This window comes from Malaya genurostris, chromosome 2, assembly GCF_030247185.1.
Source record: "Malaya genurostris strain Urasoe2022 chromosome 2, Malgen_1.1, whole genome shotgun sequence".
In the NCBI taxonomy this organism is placed as follows: domain Eukaryota; kingdom Metazoa; phylum Arthropoda; class Insecta; order Diptera; family Culicidae; genus Malaya; species Malaya genurostris.
In genome coordinates this window covers 86,943,113-86,969,706 of record NC_080571.1, presented here as the reverse complement: position 1 = coordinate 86,969,706, position 26,594 = coordinate 86,943,113, and the positions used below count along the sequence as shown (strand labels likewise).

The following is a 26,594-nucleotide window of genomic DNA, read 5'->3' as shown; positions in this document are numbered from 1 at the left end:
ATAAGCGAACGATCGATCGATCTATGGTCCGACTTTGTCAATACGAAGTATAAATTGACTCCCACCCCCATCCACCAAAGGGGGGTACGCGCCCTGTAGCTCATCATCCAAAGCCTAGGGTTTTCACAAAAACTAAATTTTCAAATAAAAACATTGAAAAGCTTATAACCAAACAAATATTCTTGAAATTCGCATGAAAATCTTTTAAAAATTTGAAGTCACTGACAATTTTGATTAAGTTGAATTTTTATCTTTATGATCTTCATATTCTTTTCATTATGATCTTCAGTTTAGTTCAGTTTTCGATAAGAAGACACCAGAAAAATCCGTTTTGACAAGAAAACGTTTTCGTTAGAAATTCAGGCCCTTATTACCGGTGTCACTACACGGTGAAAACCAAGTGAAATGACTGTGACCCTTATTATGAGTATCACTTTACGGTGAAAATCAAGTGAAGTGAATGTAGGTCCTTATTACGCAAGTCTTGATGCCATTATGAACATCACGCCACCAATATTTTGTTGAAAAAATTATTTTTTTCCACCACACCCAAGTAACAATTCGAATGCCTTATGGTTTTGATTATAATTTATAGGAGTTTTGTAATTGATTTTTCAATCACTACCTGTTTTATGACAACTATAATAAGTGTCTCTTTTAACCAGTAATATCATAGTTTTCAAAGCTTCTATAAAACCCTTTACCTACACTAAAAATAAAATTAAAATAAAACAATTTGCTCTAGAATAAAACCATGCAAACACTCTTAATATTGCTTTCAAACATTTTCTTTAAAACATTATTGCCAGTTAAATTCTTTCATAAATCTAGTTTTGTGTGTGTGCGTGTTCATTCTATGACAATTTCACTCAGAGTAAATTTGAGGGTTCTAAAGTACATTTATGACACATTAGTTGTAGGCTATTTGATTTATTGCTTCTTAGGTTAAGTCAGACCCTGTCAGCTTGGAGCGATCTCAATCTTCAGTTCAGCAACGCCATCGCACGGCGTCTCATTCAACATGTTATGTCAATTGTATGGGTGCACAGCCCTGCTACTTTGGCGCGCACGAATTTGACATTTCTCTCCCCTACTTCTATGTATGAGATTCGATGCGGACTCACCTGAGGGCGACATGCTCGCAAAAAAGGATGTTGCCAATGATTTGTTCGGGAAATCTGAGAGCTGGATATCTTGTTAATATGATGTCTTTGGTTAAGTGTAATTTGCATTAAAAGAAATTTCATGGCCGCCATTATGATGTTCTATACCGTAGCATTTATTGACATCAAATAAACTTCGAAATGCAAAAACGAGAAAATATGTTGGACTTTCATGATTCATTTTCAGATCATTCAAGATTTATAAACCTTATGAAGAATGGTCCACTTTGCAGGAACATGCTCTTATAGAGGTTTTCAGTAGGCTTTCGTGGAGTTTAAAGTTTTATTGCAAGATTTATTATGTAGCATTGAAGACAGCTACAAGTATTTAATAATATTAAAAATGTTACTTGGGCAGTGATCACTTCACTATGCGTGATACTGGTAATAGGTAAAATCAAGTGAAGTGACATGTCAGTGAAGTGAATGTGAAAGTGGAAGTGAGAACGGTAATAAGGGTCTCAATGCATGAACAGCTAATTACCGATCATGGGACAAAATTTCATCCAAATAAAAAAAGGGTATTTTTCAACATCGACTTTAAATTTTAAAAATTGTTTTTTTTTCCAGTGTAGAATTCGATTAAACATTGTTCGAAATTTTATTTATTTATTTATTCGAAAATTTGACTTTTTTTTTAATGCAACTAATACACTTTTTTATTAGATTTGTCATTTGGCATTTTTCAGCTGAAGCTATTTTAAGACCCTGTTTTAATTCACGTAGTGGTGTGTGGTGGTCATTTCTCACATGACTCATTATTATTGTTGTGTGGTCCTTCCAAAAACTGTCGAATGAATAGCAACAGGAAAGTTTGTTCGGGCGTAAACTTTTATTACCTGTCAGTCCTTTTCTTGTGGTTTTCTTTGCTGTATTTTACAAATGTCTCCAGGCACACATTCAGGGGTTTTTGTTTACAAAGTAACCGGTTTTTCGCACAATATTAAATTTTATTTTCTTCACGTTTCGCCTTCGGCTTATCAGTACTTAAAGAAGTTCAAATTGAACTGCCATCTCCGTCTAGTAGTTCAGTTTAAACTGCTAAGCAGACGCGAAGTTTACACTATTTATTTAACACTTTTTGGATATTGCATACTTCATGTATAGCTCGATCAATGATCACTCTTTGCCAACCACTAAACTGCCCATACTCGCATATCACTCCCATATCGATTTTCGCCAATTTTGAGTTAGCTTGAGTCATGAAATCTATTCTAAATATACTCTCAGAAATTGCAATTAAAGTTGAGGATTTGTTTAGTAAAATGTGAAAAAAATATCTACTCCTGTCTGTCCCATATGCAAAGTACCCATATCAGTCATATTCAGTGCAAATTTCAATAATTTCATTTGTTGCAATATTGGAATAGCAAAGGTGTATTACTGATATTTCGTGTAATAATACCATGATTTAGCATTAGGTAACAAAATAAATCAAAACATTCGGAAATAAAATTTTGATCGTCTTTTTCTCGACATGCCGATTTTCCATATGGGACTGATATGCAAGTACGGGCAGTAAAAGCCTGGATACGTAAATTCTCCTTTACTTGATCAATATACTTCACTCGCCGTAATCCTCTTTTTTGCGCCTATCGGATCAGATTCATGAACCATTTTCATTGTCTATCGTAGTCGGCCAGTAGGTGGTTCTTCAAGCAAATTTTGCAATTCGACAAATCTTATAAAAAAGTGTACTAGTACTTCAAAAAAATAATTCCGTTTTCCAACTGCGGTGGCGTACTTTACTCAATCGAAGGGTTTTTCTGTTTCCAAAATACGCACAATTTGCTGCTAAAATAGGCCTCTGAATTTTTCTGCTGGTATTTCTTCTTTAGAGCTTCTTCCTCTCATATATTTTGTTTCTGATACGCCTAGCTCTGGCTTTCAGTCCGATGTATGTTGTTACGTATCACAATAACAATTTCGTCAACTGTACAGACTGTACGACAAAACAATATTGCCGTAGCCCTCTCCGAGATTCGAAGGGACCGAATCCGGAAAACCGTCTTCGTGCATAATCTGCCACAGCTGTTCATTGTGTCGTATACCGCAGTCTTATCACGAATATGTGATCCGTAATGGCGCGGGCTCCAGTAAATCCCGCTTGGTACGGCCCTACGAATTCCTTAGCTATTGGTGATAGACGACGGCAAAGAATTTGGGAGAGTACTTTGTAGGCGGCGTTCAGCAATGTGATACTGCGGACAAAAACTAGCATAACCGAAATGGTTTTGAGCAATAATTAGAAGCATTTTTTCGTTTTTGGCATCGTCGCTCTATTTGACAGGTTGAAATTTTAAACACTCTTCACCCTGGAGTTCCGGAATCATTAGTTGGCCCCGGATAAAAGTTAATAGCAGCCTATTGAGCTATAAAACTTTTTATCACAGAAAACAGATATACAGGCTCACATATGGACTTTGTGTAAAATTGCTTCATCAGCTTGAAGAATCCTTGCAGATGTCACCGCGATTGACACTATTTAGGGTGCAGTATTTACATGGTGACACAATTTAGGTGCTTCACTTAACACTAAATTTTTGTTTTGGTGTTGGTTAAAATGTCAAGTTTAGTTTTGTTTTATTCCGTCCGAGTTCTCGTGTGATTTGAACGAAATAGAAATGAAGTTGTCCTTGACACTTAGAGAAATCATGTGAGAATAGCTCAAATTGTTGTATTTGGAATATTTCTATAACAGGCAGGAGGATTTTGTTACCGTTCCGGACCGCAGTGGAACGTTTTGGAAGATCACGGTGAATAGTCGAGTAAATGTCAATAGTGTTTCCAACATATAGCAAATTTGAAATTTATACAGGAGTTTGAACAATTTTGATCGAGCCTGTATATGTTATCTGTTTTACCTAACAACACAACAATTAAGCGTTAAGTTAATGTAGCACTCGAATACACTGAAGTCTTTTTTATGCGAGTTTACGTACCGCATAACTCTGAAAATTCGCACGAAAAAAGTTGCATTAAAAACCGCATAAAAAAGACCTTAGTGTAGTGTCGCCATGTGAAGGCTACATTCAACATAGTGTCGATGAGCAAATTGTACACATAGTCCATATTTTTTTAGTTTAATGGTTTTTTATGCGAATTTTTAAGGTAATGCGATTTTTTCAATACGAGCTTTCAATTAGAGCTGTGCGCCGATCAAAATTGTCAACATCGGCGGCTGGAACGTCTTTTTGACCAGCGGCGGCGGCGAATCGGCGTGACGCTGTTTCCTGAAAACATCGGCGGCGGAGGCGGCGCGATTCGGCGTAATCAATTATAAACATTTTAAAAATGTTAATATTGATTCACACAGGACAATTTCTCTATCTTATTGTTTTGTCGACCTACAATCAAAGATCCTAATGTTTATGTGATCCATTAAAGCCAACGTAGTGAATAGAGATGGTAAATGGTTTCGAATGCATCGAATTAGAAGAGAAATTGAGATGAGTATAAGTGCGATTATTTGGAGATGGTTGACTATTGTTTAAATAAATATTTCATTCATATACAAAGGGTTTTTTTTATTATGAGCAAGAAATATGAAGTTTTATTCGGAACTATTTTTCAAATCGCTTTTTACATAGTTGATAATTATCATGTATAAAAATCGTTTTATCAACTCAAAAAATAAGTATATCTTTTTCGTACGTATGTAATTAACATAAAATCGATTTGGCGCTCAAATTCATTCAGATATCAAAAATAATATCAAATTAACAAATTCAAATTTTAATTACTTCACATTTGTAACGATTTCTTATAAAAACGGGTAAATTCATTTGAAAAGTCATAGTAGAAGTAGAAGAAAATGTTTTTACTTTGAGTTGGTAACGTTGATCTTAATTTATTGTGCGAAAACTAACGTTTATTTAGAATGGAGCATGAAACTTTGTTCAATACCATTTTTCAAATGCCCGGAAATAACAAATAAAGTATCCAAAATAAATGGTACTCGATCGCTAAACATTCTAGTACCCGAGAAATCAACACTACACTGGTTTCTAAAAAAAAATGTTAATCCGACAAAACCTAACATTATTTTTTTTTCGGAAGAACCCTCCTTTTCTTGGTTCCATTTTTTATTTTCAGATGTCGCGACCGATAATGGTGCGATAATGTGCCAATAGCTCAAAACCTTTTAAATAAAGACAGAAAATAGACTTTGAATCAAATGACATTGGCTTCGGTTGACAACGGTAGTACTGAGTTTCAGTATAAGTAGGAGGAAAGTGACTGTACTGTAATTTTCAATGAATTTTCATGAAAACTGTAAACAATTTTCCACATTGACAAAATCATTTTTTCGGCTGATGTAATATTATCGGCGGCACGATTAAAATGGGATAACCGGCGCGCTGATCATCTTTTTCTTAAATTGGCGGCGTGTCGAAATTATCGGCGGCGGCGGCGCACAGCTCTACTTTCAATGTTATGCGTTTTGCCTTTTTCTGCCGACTATCGAGCGGTACCTCGGAGACCCATAGTTTTATATACCAATCGACGAGATCAGAAAATGTCTCTGAGTGTGTGTGTGTGCACTTTTCGAAGATATGTTTACCACTCAATTTTCGCAGAGATGGCTGAACCGATTTTCACAAACTTAGGTTCAAATGAAAGGTCCTGTGGTTCCACACGTAATTCCTGAATTTCATTCGGATATGACTTCCGGATCTGGAAATATAGGGTAAAGTCTTTAAAAAGGGCGAAAAACCGATTTTTTTTAAATCGACCTAAAATCTTCTCCAATTGATAGTTTTTATCAGTAGACGGTCAAACAAACCGATTTCGGTTATTCTTTAAGGAATCGAAGAAAATTATTTTGAAGAATACCACAGTATTATATATGATAGTATGATTGATATGAGAAAGGCATCATTACACCAATAGGTGGATTAAAACAGATTTTTAGATTAGTATCACTCTTCTCATACAAATGGGCAACGCAACTGTCAAGCGCTTGGTTTGAGAAATTGTCGAAATGATGCCGAGTATGTGACATAAACACTGCAGCATGTTTTTGTAAACTACTACAATCAATCTGAATAAATTGGTGACAAAAATGAGCTCAAATTAGTATCAAAAATGATTTAATAAAAAGATTTTCATGAGACTGTTCTGAAGAAAGAGAAAGGCATTATCACACAACTAGGTGGATTAGGAAGGGTTTTTTATTATGAGGTACGTAATCTCCGCGTAAAAACGTTTCGTTAAAGTTGTAATCGAGCTTATAGAAAAAAAATTAAATCTGTCAAATTTCTGGGCTATGTTCAAGCTGAACTGAAGAATCAGGTAATATTATTTTTAGACATCAGTTGACACCATGGAAACGTGGTTCAAAATAGGCATATATTTAATACGTTATTAAAAATCAACTGGATTGACAATTTAAAATGTATAAACATTTATGCTGAACAAAACACTCCATTAACAGTACCTGAATGTGAATGAACATTTCAAACCAACTTCAAATTTTTCAACTTTAAGTAAATGAAAGGAGAGTATCTCAAAAAATGATCTTTTAGTGGACACAGGAGCTATGATCGGACAGAACCACTAGTGAGAATCGTAGGTACTTCATCAAAATTTATTTATTTTTGTTAACGTCGTACCACAAGGCCCCTTGAAGTGCGCACTGGCGGCAGATTGTGAAAACAATGCTTTTCCACAGGTTGAACAATCGATTGGTTCGAACATATTAACAGCCTTGTCATGCTTGAGAATGGCGTGCATTCTAAGTCCTTTCTTACTTCGAAAAGAACTACTGCATGATTCGCAGTTGTGTCTGTAATTTTCAACGTGCTGTAACTCATGATTTTTAAGTCGATCCTTCGAAGCAAATTTCTTTGTACATGCACCACAAGAAAATGGTTTTTCCATGGTATGGGTTCTCTCGTGAATTTTCAAATGATGACCATAGTTGAATCCTTTATGACAAAAACTGCATCGAAACCTTCGCAAATCACACTTCTGGTGTATTCGACAATGTTGCCGCAGCGTTTTTCTCATTCCGAAGCTTTTTTTACACACCAAGCAAATAAAGTTCCCATCTCTACGCTCTTGCTGACAATGCTCTGCCACAAAGTGACTATCCAAAATTGATTGAGACTCCAGTTGTTTCGAACAAACTACACACTTAAATGGCTGGCTTGTGACTTGATTTGTTTCTTCATCACTATGTGCTTTATCATTCGGATTGTGGTCATTTATTGGCTCAGCATATTGATCTTGAATAGTTTCAACACAATCTATTTCTAAAAATTCCTCTTCATAAATATCCGTAGTTTCTTCTAAGCATAACGAAATTTCATCGTTCTGTGCTTCTATTTCACAGGTTGTTACATCGGTTTTAATGTCCACACCAAGCTTCTGTTTGTGATTGAAGCATTCTTTAGATTCAGTGTCATTACCATCGACACTTGCGTTTGAGGATTTATACGATTTATCTAAAAATGTCACTGGTGCACGGTCGTTAATTGAGGGATTAACTGAGTTTCGGCTGTGATAATTTTTCAAAAGTTTTTCGAATGATTCTAGTGCTTTACTTCTAAATCGATAACAGTTGTTAAGCTCAGAAAAACAGTTGATACACAGTTTGTTGGAAACTGTCTTATCATGTGCCTATAAATAATAACATCAAAGTCAAAATGTTTCGGGTAATTTACGTTTTGATGTGTACATTCAATGCAGTTACACTACAGTACATATCCATGCATGTGATCGTAACACTTTCGTATTCCACCTCAGTGCTCAACGGTAGAAAGGTTTTCTCCACATTCAAACAAATCCGACAGCAATTATACAGTAATGCTGATTCCATCATACGTTTTCTTCGTTTTCATTTATTGATCGAAATTATCAAAACAAACGTGCAGAATATCAATCAACATTACTGACGTCAGTACAGTGAACTTTAGACTCTTTTTTAACCACTGTATAATGACATCCAAAGAAACGGAGCCGCTAGATCTACACGCCGCCAAACATTTACTTAATTTTAAGTATTTTTCACCCAGTATAGTCGTGTACAAAAACTTAATATTAATTAAAAGAGGTCGATGTTGATTCCTTTGGTACCATGTAAACAAGTACTCAAAAGCAAGTAGGTTCTATTCAACGGTTGAGTTCTTTCTATTCAGCTTGAGATTGAATGTGGTTTAGCTGATTTTAATTTTCCGCATAGAACTCCAGCTGTTTGGTAGTATTCACAAACGAATTTCCAGACATGACAGTCACGATCTTTTTTTTGGCGCACATCTACGGTCCTCCGTGAAACTGGCACGAATGGTGATAAATTGGTTGCATTGCTGAGTTCCCATCATACATTCAAAATGCAAGTGTCAAACCGTGAGAACCCTTTCGATTCGGTAGCTCATTTGTATATATTGAGATTTCACACACTTTGGTTGAAATGATAACAATGCAATTAATCTCGCGCTTCACCAAGCGGTGGGTGCGGTCATTTCAGAAGGTACCGGGAACAAATCACATTTTTCAAAAATATTTATAAGCACGTACATGTCTTTATTATTTATCTTTGGTAGTATTGCATAAGATTAGAATCATATGTTCGGTAATTTTGCTGACGAAAACTTACGGTAATCAATAGAAATAACCGATACGCACATGTTTTTCTCAGCCATAGCCACGACTGATTCGAATTTTCTTTAATTTGTGTTGTTTTTTGAAATCCGAAAATCTTGTGGCTAAAAACCATACGAAATAATTATGATGTTCCATATATTTAAAAACCATAGGTTTAAAAAAAATCAGCCATGAGTGGCTTTTATACCAGAATTATTAATGTCATTTTTAATGATTACTAAGTGATGACATTCCAAATTTGTATGAATAAATCATCTTAACTGTCCTTACACGTTCAATCCCCGCTATTGAGTATTATTTTCACTTCGTGGAAAAGTATTTTTTTTGTTTTTGTGGACCCCTGTTGTGAATTTGAAAAGCCTCTCGACTAATGTTTCCAAAACGGATGAAAAGAAGACAAAATTTTAATATAATTTCAAACTGTAAACTTGTAAAAAAAATTATGATACCGACATGAAAACAAAACGCAAAACTCTAACTATACTATCCTAGTTTTAACACAGACTAACAGACAGGACACTTAAAGTAGATTCTTCAATCATTTCAACGGTCATTTCGAATATTCCTTTATTTGGGACAGTACTCAAATGTGTCACGATGGTGCCACGTTACCCTATCAAAAACATCATGTCTGTCATCTAGACTGTTTTTATTTTTTTCATTTACAAACAGAGTTGCCATTCATACAGAATTACCTGTAATGTATAGATTTGTATACGTCCATGCGAATTTCATGCAGGATACAGATTTAATACATATTGCCAAAACTATATACATAATTTTGCCTACTTCTCATCCGCCAACGCAATACAAAATCGAACCCGTAAATAGTTCGCGCAGCTCAATATAGGTGGAACTAGTGCATCACGAAAAATTATTTTTATAAGAATTTACTTATACTGTCATGTCTGTTAGTCTGTGGTTTTAAGTTAGTTGTTAATGAAAGTTAGAAAAACTTCTTGGAATCTTCGTGCTTAAGCAGTGTACCTTAAAAATTATATTATTGAAAAAAAAACGCAAAACTAGACCTGACGCCACACACGCTTAGTTCAGGCAATTGTTCAGTTCCAAAGTTCATTTGAAACTAACCGGAAAACTGAACGTGTATGGGCCGCTATACAAATTTGGAACGTCATTACTTAGTACTCAATAACGGCCCTTACACGAGAATTATTTTTGTCATTTTTAATGCTGACTAAGTAATGATATTTCAAATTTGCATAGAAAAACTCGTCATTACTGCACCATACACGTTCATTACAAAGATATTATTTTTTTGTAATGCCGCTTTTAATGATCATGTACGGTCCGACTGCAAATTAAAAATTGAAAAATGACGAGAAATTGTCTGTTAAAGGACTATTCACAAATTTCAGTTCCGTGACGGTTCAGTGAAAGTGCCTTCAGTGCGCCGTTAGTCTGTCTTGGCTTGTCGGAACCCTTCCGTTCCGTTTCCGTGCTGTTTCCTTTCCGGCACGGCAAATGCAGTGACATACCGACTTCAATGAAAATAAAAAATATCGGTGACGACGAATTTGAGTTTGCCAGACGGACGCTACACTGACGGCGAGCTGCACTGAAACTCACGGTGCCGGTTAGGTGTGAATGCGTGCATAGAAAACGAATGAAATAATATCAGTATCCGTGCACGGTGTCGTACCGGCACTGAACCGGACCGGATATGTGTGAATAGTCCTTAAAAAACGTATTCCACAGTGAAAAGAACTAAAAAGATTGTCCTGTATGCGTTTTCCAGCACTAAGGAGCGATATTTGTATGAATCTGCTTAGTGTAAGGCGACTTGCATTTTTTAAATTCAAATGATGAACCTCTGATGAACAAATCGTTAGTCCCACGACAAAAGAGCAAATGAGAGCCTCTCTTTGTTTACATTCTCTTTTGATTATTACGGAGCCATTATTAAAAATTCTCTAAAGTTCCCAATATAAATGTAAACCTTGTAGTTTTAAATTGAAAGCTTTGCTAAGAGTACAGCGTAAAATCTGTTCGGTAAATCGTGAAAGAAAAAGTGAACAAAGAGAAACTGTCATTTGCAGTTAGGCCCTTTTGTCGTGGGACGGTCGAAATACACGGCGACTGTTAACTTTTATGAGGTTATCTTATGTTCGTGCAAAACCTAATTCACGTGTATACCCTCATTGAACATAACTCAAAATTGAGTGACACATCACTCAAATTCATAAAAAGTGAACGTACTCTAAACTTGAGTTACCATCTATCTACTAATTTTTGCGTTGAGAGACGAAATTGTCAAAATTAATTTTTAATTAATTTTAATTAATTTTTACTTAAAATAAGAAAAAAATATTTTGTTCAAAATTTGAGTAAGTTCAACTCAAAACTTGTGTTCCTTGCTCTCAAAATGAAGAAATTTTTCTTCATTGATTTTCATATACAAAGTTTTTTTTTTCAATTATAGAGGCTTTAACAGGTCATTCGCCTCTTCGGACCAGAAAATCTTTCTGACCCTATGTGCGGGGTTGGGAATCGAACCCAGGCGGGCTGCGTGAAAGGCATCGACTATCCCATCACGCTATACCCGTCCCCATATACAAAGTTATTCTTCTTTCTTTTGAATGCGCAAAATAGTGATTCAAAACCGTTTCCTATTGAACGATTTGGAGTCAAAATTGAATTATTTCGATATCCTTATGTTGCGCTTTTCACTAAGTATAATTGAAACCACAAAACATCTATGATTGACGTTGATTCATGTTTTCAAACCCGGATCTAGAAACGGGAATAGAAAACGATGTATTCTTGCTTTCTTTATTTCGATAAGAATATTTCGAGAATGAAAACGCACTGAACTGTAAGTATTTTTTTTTCACTCAAATGTTTAAAAACTCAACGCTTACTCTAATGTATGAATAAATGCGAGAGAACTCATGACAACAAGTTTATTTTACTCAAATCCATACTCAAATTTTGACATATTGTTTCAGTTTATGAATTTGAGTAATCGCAGCTCAAACCATGAGTTATGTTCAAAGAGCGTGTAAGGGTCGCCTACACTTTTTGTGTGTACGTTAAATGCTGTAAAAACTCAAAACGACCCAAACGACCAATCCAACAGAGATGCCAGGTCTTCAGATTCGTTTTTAAATATGCAAATTACTTAAACTGCAGACATGACCATGCCATTGTTTTTATTGCAGGCTTTTATAAAATCGTGTTTTATTTTGAAGACATTTGTCAAATGAAACAAACCGATTCCGTTCGTCTGATAGACCGATTCCATTAACTTTTTTTTAGGTCAAGACGTTTTTAATCCTTCCTGAAGATATTTAAAGTTTTCATCTGGCATCTCTGCAACCAAATGATTTCGATTCAAGACTAAAACTGAAAAACATTCAGCTACAAGCAACGCTTTTTGTTATATTTAATCACATCATCGAAAATAATCTTTCTCATATCGCTAGTAACTAGTACTGTAGTAAATTAGCATATAAGAATGGGTGTCCCAAAGTTTTTTCGCTATATTAGTGAGCGTTATCCATGTTTAAGCGAACTGATCCGCGAAAATCAGGTAGGAATTAGATCGTTTTGTTTGAAGGACTTTCTTATGGAATGTACCAAATGTCAATTTGGCGATCTGGTGAAATTCACTAATGATTCGAGTAGAAATTTTATAAAATTATGGAATTTTTCAGGTTCCAGAGTTCGACAACCTCTATCTGGACATGAACGGAATAATTCACAACTGTTCTCATCCGAACGATTCGGATGTGTTTTTCCGAATAACGGAGGAAAAGATTTTCACAGATATTTTCCACTATCTGGAGTTTTTGTTTCGCATGATCCGTCCGCAGAAATTATTCTTCATCGCTGTTGATGGTGTAGCACCCCGTGCCAAGATGAACCAACAACGCGGAAGGCGTTTTCGGTCGGCCCGCGAAGCACAGGAACAGGCAGAACAAGCCGAAAAGAAGGGACATGTTCTTCCAACTGAAGCTAGATTTGACAGTAATTGCATTACGCCAGGAACCGGTTTCATGGCTCGGCTACAAAAAGCGATGGAGCATTTTATCAAGGTAAAAGTTAGCACAAATCCACTCTGGAAGCATTGCAAAGTAATTCTGAGTGGGCACGAGACACCTGGTGAAGGCGAGCATAAGATTATGGAATACATAAGGCATGCCAAAGCGACGCCTGGTTATGATCCTAACACGCGCCACTGCCTGTATGGATTGGATGCTGATTTGGTCATGCTGGGACTTTGCACTCATGAACGCCATTTTTCGTTGCTACGAGAAGAAGTAAAATTTGGTAAAAATGAGAAGAAAAGTTCTTTTGTAGAGGAAACCCGGTTCTATTTACTGCATCTAACACTAATGAGAGAGTATCTGGAGTTGGAGTTTGCTCCTGTTAGAGATAAATTGAAGTTTGAGTTCGATATCTACAAACTGATAGACGATTGGGTTCTGATGGGTTACATGGTGGGCAATGACTTCATTCCCCATCTACCACACCTACATATAAACGAGAACGCACTGCCAACGTTGTTTCAAGCGTATATGGATATAATGCCACAGCTGGATGGTCACATCAACGAGGGAGGAATACTGAATTTGCGCCGACTGGAAGTTTTCATGGAACGGCTAGCTCAGTTTGATAGGAACATTTTTCTCGAGCACTACACCGATTTGAAATATTTCAAATCAAAAAGAAGGTCGGACGATGTAAGTGCAATTGAATAAATTGAATAGAATTTATTAAGTTGTTTTTGCTTGATGTCAAACCTACCGAGTTTCCACTTGTAAGTTACAGTGTAAGTGTTGAAGTTCAACACCGTTGAGCTGAAATCCGAGTCAGTTTCAAACTTGATTTTCATATTGGGTTTGGTCGCACTCCCGTTGCGAAGGGCGAACCTAACTTAGTTACGTGAAAATCGTTTTGTCCTGCCTTTTCGTAAGCTTCAGGTTTCTCAAGCCAAAAACGACATAAGATTTTAAAAAAGGCAGCAGGATTGAATGTGTTTTCTCCACTTCCCTTTATTATAGATGGAAGCTTTCGACGTTATAATAGACGACATCAAAGCAGAAACAGAGATGAATTGTGATTTATCGGCACTTATCCAGGCAACAGAAGATATGTTTTTAGGTGACGATGATTATTCGGAGGATGGAGATATTGAAAATGATCCAAAGTACTTCGAGAAAGAATTTGCCGCATATAAGAAAAATTACTACTGCACGAAAATGGGATACCAACACTTTAATGAGTAATGAATGGGTTGTGCGTAGTATACGAAATGAGATCTATTTTCTATATTTTTTTTTAGAGAAACGAGAGCTGAGCAAGCCGAGTGTTATGTTCGAGCTCTCCAGTGGACGTTGTTGTACTATTATCGGGGTGTACCATCATGGTCTTGGTTCTATCCCCATCACTATGCACCGTTTATTAGCGATGTGCAAAGTTTTAAACACTTAACAATTACATTCGAGTTGGGAAAGCCATTTTTGCCTTTTCAGCAGCTCCTCAGTGTGCTGCCTACGGCCAGCATGAGCCATCTACCCGCTGCATATCACAGCCTAATGACTGATCCTAACAGTCCGGTGATTGATTTCTACCCACAAAATTTTAGCACAGATCTAAACGGGAAGCAACAGGATTGGGAGGCTGTAGTGCTGATTCCGTTCATTGACGAAAAGCGCCTTTTGAAATCCATGGAATCGTGTGATGCTTTTTTAACGGACGAAGAAAGGCAACGGAACGTTCATGGGCCAATGATTCTGTTCCAATACGACCAAAATGGAACAGCTTGTCTACCAGCAAACTACGGATTCGACGATGTTAATCAGCTAAAAGTATCGGAAACTTCCATTTATCGAGAAGATGTACGAATGTTGTGTTTTTCTTTACTGATTTCGAAATATGTAAACTTTTTTTAATCACCACACAGTTACGTGTTGCAGAGCAGAATCTTGTACTGGGGCCTTCCAAGGGTGCTGTTTTGAATGGTTACATCAAGGGATTCCCAACCATGAAACATCTTCAGTACCATGTAAGTCATTCACAATAAGTCTCAGGGCAAAGATTGTCGTGTTTTCCACAATCTATTCATGCAATTCAATTACATTTCAGGGCACATTAAAAGAGTTACGCATAAAAGTCTTCAACTTTTGCAGTCGCAATCCAAGTATGCAAGTGATCATCGATCGCCCACCCGAAAGCATCAAATCGACGCCAATTCTAGCACAAGAGCTTCTCGGTCGCATCGTTTACGTCAGTTGGCCTCATTTGATCGAAGCGAAGATAGTCAAGGTAGCCGATGCTGAAATGATCTACGAAAAAGATCAGGAACCTCGCCAGAACAACGCCAAGTTTTTCGATACCTGTCGAAAGTCAATCATTGAACAGTAGGTTGCATAAAATTGGGAGGGTCCACTGTATAACAGCTTATCCCGTTGCATTTTTCAGTAATAACAGTCGTTTGGCAATCGATGTTGGTAAAGTCGAACAGTTGATTTATGCACGGACTTGTGTTGGAAGTGAATATGTTCTTCGCGAAGATCAGTATGTGCTAAACAAACTGTGGAACGTTGGAGAAACTATGTACCCTGTGCAAACAGTTGTTACCGATTTACGGGAAGTGCTGAAAACTTTAAAGCCATACCAGAAAATTAACGAAATGTTTCCGGAAAATTGCGTGGTATTTCTACGCGCAACGGAATGGTACGGTAGTATGGGACACATAATGGATGTGACGGCGGGGCACAAACGTATTAAGTCCCGATTTGAAATACATGACGAGCCCAATCTGGACAAAGTCATGGAAATAAATGAGCAAAGTAAAAATAACTACCGCGGTATCCAGGATACCGCATCGACGGTGGGTATTTCACCCAACCTTTTATGCAGATTATCTTCTACAATATTGATCATCCCCGGCGGACGCAGATCGGTCAATGAAGACGAACGTAACAAAATGAATATTGGCTTGCAACTGCGAATGGTGTCGCAGAATGAGGAAACGGTTGGGTACACCAAAAAATTAGACCGAATGTGGATGTTTTCAGAGAAAGCAATTAAACTACTCACTGACTATTACGAAAAAGTTCCACAGCTCTTCAGGCGGCTGGAACAGTACAGTAAAAGTGATAATCTATTCGAAGACGAGGTGTTTGGTGAAGACAAAGAAGATGGCATCAGTTTGAAGGAACTCGTTGCATGGATAAAAAGCCACGATCACACTAAAGCGGAAAGGCGACCTTGTGGAACCAAAACTTTGGAGCCTGTTGCAGTCGAAGAGTTATGCCGAACTATAAACGAATATGTGAGTAAACCTCCGCTCATGCAAACTATGTTTGTGCATGCTAAAAATCTTTACAAACCAAGAATGAAACAGTCCAAAAGTATTGATCATCATGCTAATTTTGAATTGTTGGATCGCGTAATCGTCGCCCGCGAAACCGAAGTTGTACCGTTAGGCTACCGGGGAACGATAATCGGAATTCATTTCGTCAAGGATCCAAACCCAGTACGCCAAGAAAATGTGGTTAAGGAAGATATGTACTTTGACATTCTGTTTGACAAAGAATGTCCCAATGGTGTGCAAGTACTCGGTCTTGAACAAACTAAAAATCGTTTAGTTCGACTAGCTGAAGGTGCTGTTCTTAATATATCCTTTGGAAGAGCAACAGTCGAATACAAGCCAAAAGATCCTTTCCATCCAATCATACTTCCAGCGGAGGAATTTTTGCCAAATGGTAAGTCCACCTTTCAAGTTCAACAGAAGTTGGAAGTGGTGCGAAAGGTTCCTTCGAAACCTCCACCGTCGGCTGAGTCTATCAAGAAGCGACTCAACGAAAGAATCGAAAAGAAAAACCCAACGAAGGCGTTCATAATGGCCAATCGAAAACCTCTAGAAGAACAGGAAGGCCATGCTCAACAGACTGCCTGCGACTTTGGACATTTATGGAATAAATTACGAGAAACCCAAGCCCAAGCGCCGTCGGTGTTAAATGACCGGGATATAAGGAGCTTCATTGGCAATGGAACCGCATTGTACCAGCAGCAACCGGACATACCGTTTGGTATTGTGTCACCGGTAGTGCAATCTTCCAGGAACAACAGCTTAAACGAGACTCCTGCGGTTGATCCAACTGTTATGTTGAAAAAGATGCTGAAAATTAGCAATAGCCGTGATCTTGCAGATCAAGAAATGTCCACAGAAGAGACCACCATTCAAGTAAACGATTTAAACAGCACATCGAAATCGGTGAGTATTGGGATGTTTGTATCTTATCAGTCTCAATTATGTGTTTATCTTCCGTGCTCGTACATTGCGATAAGTACTAAAGATAGCGGATTTTTGTTGTTTGCTGTTATTCGCATTATAAACCCCAAACAGTTTATTTATTTATTTATTTACAACCACAGACACAATTTGGTCCTAATATTATAATATTCTTCAGAAAATTTGTACGTATTCTGCTTCGAGACACATTAAAATCATACCCAGATAAAACACGGTTGAACGATGTCTGTAAACCAATAATAGAGCCGTTTGCACCATAGTTGGTACGTCGTATAGGAAGTCGAAGAAAAGCATTGTTGCGGAAAGCTCTTGGTCACACATTAATATTAACTTCGTTCAGCATAACGGGACGGTCGATCCTACCGTTGAATATATCTGCTATTATCAAAGCTCCTGATAATTCCCGTCGCGCTTGTAATTTGTCGAGACCGAATAATAACCCGCGACTTTCATAACTAGGTAGTTGATGAGGATCGGTTCACGTCAATCGGCGAAGAGCGAAACGAACAAATCTGCGCTGTATTGCCTCATTTCTATGAGCACCGTTCAGGTAGCAGGGGTTCCAAACTGCCGAGCAATATTCTAGAGTTGAACGAAGAAGCGAGCAGTAAAGCGATTTTAGACAATGTATTTCTGTAAAGTGCTTAGTCGTTTTCATTAAGAATCCTAAGCTACGGAAAGCTTTAGCTACAATGTAACTTATGTGATGCTTGAATGTAAGTTGTTCATTGAGATGGACGTCACGATCCTTAACGCTAGTCGATCTTCCAATCAAGGCTCCATCCAGAAAGTATTCAACATGCAATGGCATTTTTCTCCTCGTGAACGTAATGGCCGAGCACTTGTCGGGATCTACAATCATACGGTTAACTTTACACCAATCTGCGAAGATTCACAATTGCCGCTATTCGGCTGCGTTTTCTAAGTTGCGGATGATGTGATCGATCTTGACATCATCAGCAAACGATAAGCGAGAACCTTCCAAAGCAAAATTGACATAATTGAAGTACAGTAAAAATATTAACGGTCCGAGATGACTTCTCCACGCGAGCACTTTTTAAGAATTACTACCGGTATTCCGTCAGGGCCTGGATAAGTTGAGGCTTTAATTCCTACAATTGCCGTCCGTATTGAGTCTTCGTCAATATTGATGCAGTTCAATGAGTTATTAGACAGGGGAACATTAAGTGCTGCGGCTGCAATTTGCTGCTGAGTCAAGATTTCATTTGAAAAAAACCCTAGCGAACTTTTCCGCAAACATCTGACAGATTTCCTGTGTGCACGAACCAGTACGATTTCCAAAGTTCATTGACGACGGTAACCCGAATTCTTTCCTCTGCTCGTTCACATGTTTCCAGAAATACCTTGGATTTGATTTCAGTTTTTGTTGTACATTGTTTAAGTTTAAATTGGCAGCGCTTAATGATTGTCTTGTACAGCTGATTTATCTGCATGTAGTGATTGCGCAGGGACAATCCTCCATGTTTAGAGTACCTCTTTAGAGCGGCTCATTTGGTCGTTTTCAAATGTCTCGCCGGGATTCAATCTCGACCAGCTACGTAGCGTTCGTACTGCGGAGGAATACGCGCAACAACTGGAGCAAATGCTACCAACGGAAGAGCAACTTGGCACGGCAACTCTTGAAGACGGCTGGAGGATTATAAGATCCGCCGTGGGTAGCACTGCTTCAACCGTACTAGGTACGAGGTTATCAATTCGAGGAAATGACTGGTTTGACGGCGAATGTCAGCAGTTGGTCGAAGAGAAGAATGCAGCAAGGGCGAGGATGCTGCAACACCGCACTAGAGCGAACGAGGAACGATACAGACAGGCACGGAACAGACAGAACACGGTTTTCCGGGGAAAAAGCGCCACCAGGAAGACCAAGATCGCGAAGCGATGGAACAGCTGTTCCGCACAAATAGCACACGGAAGTACTATGAGAAGGTGAACCGCTCACGTAGAGGCTTCACGCCACAGGCCGAAATGTGCAGAGATACCAGTGGTAACCTTCTCACGAACGAACGTGAGTTGATCGACAGGTGGAAGCAATACTATGACGAGCATCTGAATGGCGAAGCACAAGATACAGAGAACGACACAGGAATCAATCTGGGTGCACGCTCAGCCGACTACAGATTCCCAGCACCTGATCTGTCGGAGATAAGTGAGAAGATCAGCAAGCTGAGGAACAACAAAGCCGCGGGCAATGACCAGTTACCAGGCGAGCTGTTCAAACATGGAGGAGAGGCACTGGCTAGAGTGCTGCACTAGATGATTTCTAAGATTTGGGAGGAGGAGATTCTACCGCAGGAATGGATGGATGGAGTGGGCGATAAGCTAGATTGATGCAATTACCGCGCAATCACATTGCTGAACGCCGCCTACAAGGTACTCTCCCAAATCCTTTGCCGTCGTCTATCACCAATAGCTAAGGTAATCGTAGGGCCGTACCAAGCGGGATTTACTGGAGCCCGCGCCACTACGGATCACATATTCGCGATAAGACAAGTACTCCAGAAGTGTCGTGAATACAACGTACCCACGCATCACCTATTCATTGACTTCAAAGCGGCATACGACACAATCGATAGAGAACAGCTATGGCAGATAATGCACGAATACGGTTTCCCGGATAAACTGACGCGATTGGTCGAAGCAACGATGGAAAGAGTGGTGTAATACGTCCGAGTATCTGGGACGCTCTCGAATCCCTTCGAATCTCGGAGAGGGCTACGTCAAGGTGATGGACTTTCTTGTATCTTGTTCAATATTGCTCTGGAAGGCGTGATTCGAAGAGCGAGGATCGACACGAGTGGCGCGCTCTTCCGAAAGTCCGTGCAACTTTTTGGCTTCGCTGACGATATTGATATTGTAACACGTAACCTTGAGAAGATGACGGAAACCTACATCGGACTGAAAGCTGAAGCTAGGCTTATCGGACTGGCCATAAATGCGTCGAAAACAAAATACATCAGAGAAAGAGGCTCTAGAGAAGAAACACTACGCCTCCCACCACGAATATTGATAGACAGTGACGATATCGAGGTGATTGATGAGTTCGTGTATTTGGGCTCACTGGTGACCGCCGATAATGAACCAGCAGAGGAATTCATAGACGTATTTTGGCAGTGAATCGTGCGTACTTTGGACTCAGAAAAACCCTTCGATCGAGAAAAGTACGCCACCGCACGAAATTGACAATCCACAAAAGGCTCACTAGACCGGTTGTTCTCCATGGCCACGAGACCTGGACTATGTTGGCAGAGGACCAACGTGCCCTTAGTGTTTTCGAAAGAAAGGTTCTGAGGATCATCTATGGCGGAGTGCAGATGGAAGGCGGAACGTGGAGACGGCGTATGAATCACGAATTGCAACAGCTGCTAGGAGAACCACCTATCGTACGGACAGCTAAAATCGGACGTCTACGATGGACTAGGCATGTCATAAAGATGTCGGACGACAGCCTAGTGAAAATGGTTCTTGAATCTAATCTGACTGGTACAAGAAGAAGAGGAGCGCAGCGAGCAAGGTGGTTCGATCAAGTGGAGGGTGATCTCAGAAGCATCCGTGCCTTGAGTGGCTGGCGACGAGCAGCCATGGACCGAGTTATGTGGAGACGTATGCTTGATACAGCAAAGGACACCCCAGGCCTATAGCTGTTAGGTAAGGTAAATGTCTCACTTCTGCGGTCAGCCATGGTGGATGTCGGGTCTGCCGACTCGATCGTTTCGGTACAAAGTAGTCGATTGCGTAACTCATAACATTAGAGAATGTCTGCACCGCAGGATTGATATCGTCGTTGTCGAGAACTTCATCCCAGTCGATTTGCGTCAAGAATTCGGTCATATTGGTGTAGTCGGTTCTACTAAAATTATAGCAGGTGATGTCCGATGGAATGCAGGCGTTCTGTAAGCGATTCGAATCGAGCACGATATGTAATGGAGGATGATGATGAACAGAATTCACCAGAGGGAACGGTGAAGCACTAATCTTTAGTGCAACATTTTCTCTACTTGAAAAGTAAAGATCCAACATCCGGTTATTTTCATCAACGACAGTATCCATCCATTCGTGGACCATCCAGATAAAATATAAAAGGATTTTCAAAGAGTTGGAAACTTTCCCATGAGGAGCGACTCTATTAATTTGTTGCAACTGTTAGGCTACACTGTAACAGTCGAGTAGGCTTTCGATGCCAGTATGGGAATATGAATGAGCTGGATCCACATTCCTTTTGTGGAATTTGGCCTTTCTGTTTCAATCGACTTTGCAGCCGATTCTTAGTGTACATAATCATTACATGGCTAGTACTACGATCCTACTGACACTAAGAATCCTTCCAGGTCGGGACTCGAATATACGACAACTGGTTTGTAAGACCAGCGCCCTATAGGAATCTAACTTGATGTTCGATGCAACAGCGAGACGTTGTCTGAATCAATTGCGCTCTCAGTCGTCGAGACTCCGCCACCAACATACTTACTAAAGTTTCTTGAGCTGCGGTCGGTACGAAAAACTTTAAAATCTGCCCCGAAACTTTGCGCCAAGACTAGAGATAGGCAATTCGTTCGTGAACGGCTCAAAACAACTAGTTCTTGTGAAAGAATAAGTGAGCAATAGTTCTTTTTTCAGGAACGGTAGTTCTTCAGTTATTAGAATGGGAACGTTTTTTTTGCTCGCATAACTTTTTATCGAGAATGATCGTTCTGTAATAAGAAAGCTTCAAAGCTTCATCATGTTCAAATTCGTCGATCCTTATTTTCTTGCTCGCCTAACCAAGTCTTTGCATAAACAAATCAACTATGAAAAGAACGAACGTACGGCTCTGGAGAACTAGTTCCTTTAAAAGAACTCTGCATTACTGAACGGTTCTTTGAAATGAACTATTTCGTCCATCCCATGAACAGGACCAAGACGGCTGATGAGCGATGGCTGCAGCGGATCGTCTGAAACGAATGGCTTCTATAAAACCAACTGCGTTGCGTCCCGATGTCCCGTTTGCAATGCGTGGGGAGCAGGTACGAATCGGCTTCGGGATCGGCGACAAGCTAAAAGCTAGAAGCAACGAACGAATCAACGGAGGAAGGCTTGAACGACATATTGTACTTGCTTTTGTAGGCTAGGAGGAAGACTCTTTCACCACTTCCGTACACATGACTAGGACGACTGATGAGCGCAGGCTACAACGGCTCGACTATGCCAGAGGGATCGAGAGCTTCCACAGTACCTACGGCACTGCATCCTAGTGAAGACTTCTCGGCACAAGTTTACAACTACGATGGAAATTGTGAAATTAGCAACGATGCACATTGATTGTGGACCGTAATTTTGTGATGATGGAAACATACATCGGACTGAAAGCCGTAACTAGACTGATCGTACTGGCTATGAATGCGTTGAAGACAAGCTACATAAGAGAAAATAGCTCTAGAGATTGGATCTATTACACCTGCTACAACGAACGGGAACGACATCGAGATGGACTTAGGCTCACAAGATGGCCGCCGGCAATGATACTAGTCGAGAAATACGAAGGCCTGTTTTACCAGGCAATCGTACGTACTCAGAAAAAGCCTTCGATCAAAAGTACACCACCGCTCGAAATCGACCATCTACCAAATTATCTTTCGACCGATTATTCTCTATGGCCATAAGACCTGGACTATGTTGGCAGAGGACCAAGGTGCCCTATGGTGGAGTAGTGCACATTGAATACGGAACGCGGAAACGATGTTTGAACGACAGTCCAGTGAGAATGATTTTCGGATCTGTTCCGGTTAGAAGAAAAAAAACAGCACTGCGAGCATGGTTGATCGATCAAGTGGAGATAAGTTTATGAAGTATTTGTGGCTTGTGTAGCTGGCAAAGAACGGCTATAGATCGAGTTATTTGAAGACGTATGAAATACCGTGAAATTAAACATTATTTGCAAGGTATATTAAACAGACTCGTGGGAAGTGACAGACGAAGGATATAACATTTGTGTTAGTTAATTAAAATGTTCAAGTCTATTTACATTCTTCTTAGGTAGTTAGTATCACAGTATTTCTTTGTTTGGACATAGGTTGTGCATAATGTCGAAACACAAACCCTCCGGTCTTCGAGTATGTTCATAGTGCGACTCTTTTACGAATTCGTCCTAGGTCAGGGTATTACCAAGGCGATTCCAAAACACATTGAAAGATTCATTTAGGCAAAACACCTTCGAGAAAGTTTGAACTGTAACGTTGACATCTATTAGCTATAAAGCCACTAATACTATTGAAGTCGATTTTATGAACATTGTAGCTAACCGTATCATAAACGTTGCAGTCATGTGTTCAGCTATCTGCATCTTGCACAATATGCACGTTGATGGCAAATAGATTCAATTAAGGAGAACGTCGGAACGATAATTAGAATTGACCAAGAAATTGCGATTACAGTTGGTTTTTAATTTCTATTAAAAAATAAGTCAATAACATCCTCGTTTACATCAAGACACAAGAACCGTAGATTGCGACGATAGGTTCTAGTGACGCTGTTTGCAAAAATATCGTTTGACCCGTATCGTTAAATGCGTCCCAGGTCATACGAGAGATTAAGTACTATCTAAATTTTCTATATTTTATGAATTAGTATAGGTCAGATCAATGATGAACAATATAACTTTCGTTTGTTCTCCTTATTTTTGCAGCAAACATCTACAGCAACGGTTCCACCTCAACCAAACATTCCGATGCCAAAGAACCTACCAAAACCGCCTTCTTCGTGGAGATCTCCAAGGAAAACAGTAACCGATGTGCAAAGTTCGTCGGAAAAACAGTCCGTTCCTAGTACAAATTCAGTTGCACAGCCCGAAATATCCAGAATTCAGCAAAAAAATCATCGACCTATTCGGCTTCCACAAACACAAATGCATTACCCAGCGTACCCGCAACTGAAACCGTTCACATGCCAGACCGCGATATACCCTCAGGTACCACTGCAGGGAGTCGCTCAGCACTTTCAACCAATGCCGCGATATCAGCAGGGCCCACTGATCCCCATGCATCCACTGATGCATCAACAGCAGCTACCACAACATCATCACCAGCAACATGTATTCCGCGGACAGCAATACAATCAACGCCAACACGGCCCAAACGGACCACAAAATTTAAGCTTTAATCGAAACACCCCGGCAGGGACTGGCGCGTTCGTTCCGTTACAAGCTATGAGAAATGCCAAGAGTCGCAGCAATAGCTCTGCAAACAATGCAAGCCAGAACAAAAAGGTAATCAACCAACGCCCGCAAACATTGGATGCCACATCCTTCGCCCAACAAAATGCCGAACTGAGACAATTCGTCGAGCAGAAACAAGAAGAACTGAAGCAGACATTTGCTTCTTTTCTATCGGAGAATCAAAAAGTCTCCGAAACGACAAATTCCGACACCGAAAAAGCAAGTAAGCTAGAAATGCCTACTGCTGTAAATATAGAGAAGGTTTGTATAGTTATTTCATTTTCACAGGTTGCCAATAATTGAACAAAACATAATTTATTCTTTCAACAGACTAAACCGGCAGCTCAACCACCAAAAGTACGGCAAATGCGTATTGCAGCTAAGTTTTCGCAGGCAGAGTAGTATTAATTTGCCGTTGTGTGTGATATTTAAATTGTTTTCTTATACATACTCTGATTTTTGTTTTATTATTTTACACTCGGAAAGTGACAATCACTTTACGTATAGAATTTAGCATCAATAAAGAGGCGCACCGTTAGCGTCATAGAAAAAAATATTTGAAGTTTTTATTCTAATGGATGAATTTGACATATAGCAAAAATCTTATAACGCAGTGATGTCGAAAACAGCTCTTTTTTGCCGCTTGGAATTACGGTATCGAGTTATCGATTGTAAAAAATCTTCAGAAACTAAAAACGATCGAATCAGTGTCATTGATGGGTTCACCAGACAAAAAGCGAAACATGGCAATATACAGGAAACTCGAGTAATCTGTTTCCGATCGAAGTTTGTTAAGAAGCATGCTGATAAAAATCTAGGGTTCTATAGAATAGTGCTCTGTTTTTCGTGGGGTGAAAGAGGAAGCTTATGTCGTTTTCGTTTTTAAATTACACTACACTAGTGTAGCGAAAGCTGCAATGAAACCGTTCGTTTTTACCAATTGCACTACACCAGTGCTATACTTTTTCTGCACCGATACCACTGGTGTAGCACTCATCAAAAGTTTGGTGTAGCTCTGTGCAATGGAATCGTTTATTGTAGTCAATGGTTACTGTTTATGTTTTCGTCATTTTTGTTCGTTTATTCATGCCTCAGTGTAGCACTGCACCGGTGTAGTGCAGTGGAAACGTAGTGGAAACGCCATTAGTGAAAATCGTCGCAATAATGAAAGTCGGTCTTGCAGGAAAATCTAGAGGTTTCGTTGGAACAGACGGGTCACGGAAAGGAAAGGAATATTTCAGTAGTACAAAACGAAGCATACTGTCTAAAAGAGAAAAACTTTCCTGCAGTTTTGACGAATTTAGCTGTTGACATGCAATGTGATATAAACAGGTGGGGCAGACCACATGGCTTACTTGTGTTAGAAAGCAGAACTTTGTAAATAGTTCAGTACAGCCATCTGACACCGGTATGTGAGCACCAGCCATTTGAAAGTATACCGATTACGTTGAGCCCCTAGCGTTTCGAGTCCCAAACACTGTGATGTTTTGATACTCATCGCGACTCTCAAATTGTGAAAATTATCTCCACTTGATGTCCCAAAACAATTCTGTTGTATTTTAGGTAAACGGACAAGTTATTGTGAGAGAGTCGACACAAAATTCACTAATTTTCGTGCACTAAACAAGGTAAACACGTTAAACAAATACATTACTGTTTGATTGTTTACGTTGCACTCACCTAATTTTGAAGTTCCGATTTTGATCTCAAGATGACGTCGTGACAGTGGGCCGGTTCGGTATGACGACATATATGAAAAATGAACATGTTTTGATTCAATGCTAACTAGTCCGAACGGTGTGACGAAAGCAAGCACGTGGTTCTTAGTTTTACTTGACTTGCTAAAGATAACTTAATTTCACTAACACAAACGAGTTGCGTTTACGTTTCTATCACTTTGGTTGACTTGTTGTCAATAAAGATAACTATTCTAAAGCCCTGGAGCGCATCTGGGAAAATCTACAGAGATCATTACAATTGTAACAGATTTTGGACGTGAGTTTTACCTTATTAATCTGGTGAGCACTAGAATGAAAAAACACTTTATTTAGGGGTTTTTGGTACGACGTGCGTAACCGATTTGTGCTTAATGCACATGATTATTTTACGTTTCGTCTTCGAATCATCAATTGATCAGCAGTTTATGTTGAACTGTTAGTGCTACCTCCCGGTTCGAAACAAATTTCTAAGCAGGCTTGTTTCCCAACGAAGTACAACGTCGTTATGCCGAAGGAAAGCAAGTGGTAAATTTCGGACCGTCCATAGATTGTAATCATTTAGGGTTTTTTTTTTGGTATAACATAGTTTTTGCTTAGCGCACATATCTGCTTTA

At 39.2% G+C, this 26,594-nt stretch overlaps 2 protein-coding genes across 2 annotated transcripts; one reads left to right on the top strand and one right to left on the bottom strand.

Annotated features, from left to right (window-relative positions):
* Positions 1-6,326: 6,326 nt before the first annotated feature.
* On the bottom strand, positions 6,327-8,099 carry LOC131432393 (oocyte zinc finger protein XlCOF6-like). Its single transcript, XM_058598632.1, has 2 exons — positions 7,846-8,099; positions 6,327-7,787 (listed from the first exon to the last, which is right to left on the bottom strand). The coding sequence occupies exons 1-2, from the start codon at positions 7,987-7,989 to the stop codon at positions 6,747-6,749; spliced, it is 1,185 nt and encodes a 394-aa protein (XP_058454615.1). The 5' UTR covers positions 7,990-8,099; the 3' UTR covers positions 6,327-6,746.
* A 4,013-nt stretch (positions 8,100-12,112) lies between these two features.
* LOC131429453 (5'-3' exoribonuclease 1) lies at positions 12,113-24,810 on the top strand. Its single transcript, XM_058593584.1, has 9 exons — positions 12,113-12,321; positions 12,446-13,474; positions 13,796-14,016; positions 14,077-14,632; positions 14,698-14,799; positions 14,880-15,154; positions 15,216-17,016; positions 23,735-24,523; positions 24,593-24,810. The coding sequence occupies exons 1-9, from the start codon at positions 12,247-12,249 to the stop codon at positions 24,662-24,664; spliced, it is 4,920 nt and encodes a 1,639-aa protein (XP_058449567.1). The 5' UTR covers positions 12,113-12,246; the 3' UTR covers positions 24,665-24,810.
* Positions 24,811-26,594: the final 1,784 nt, after the last annotated feature.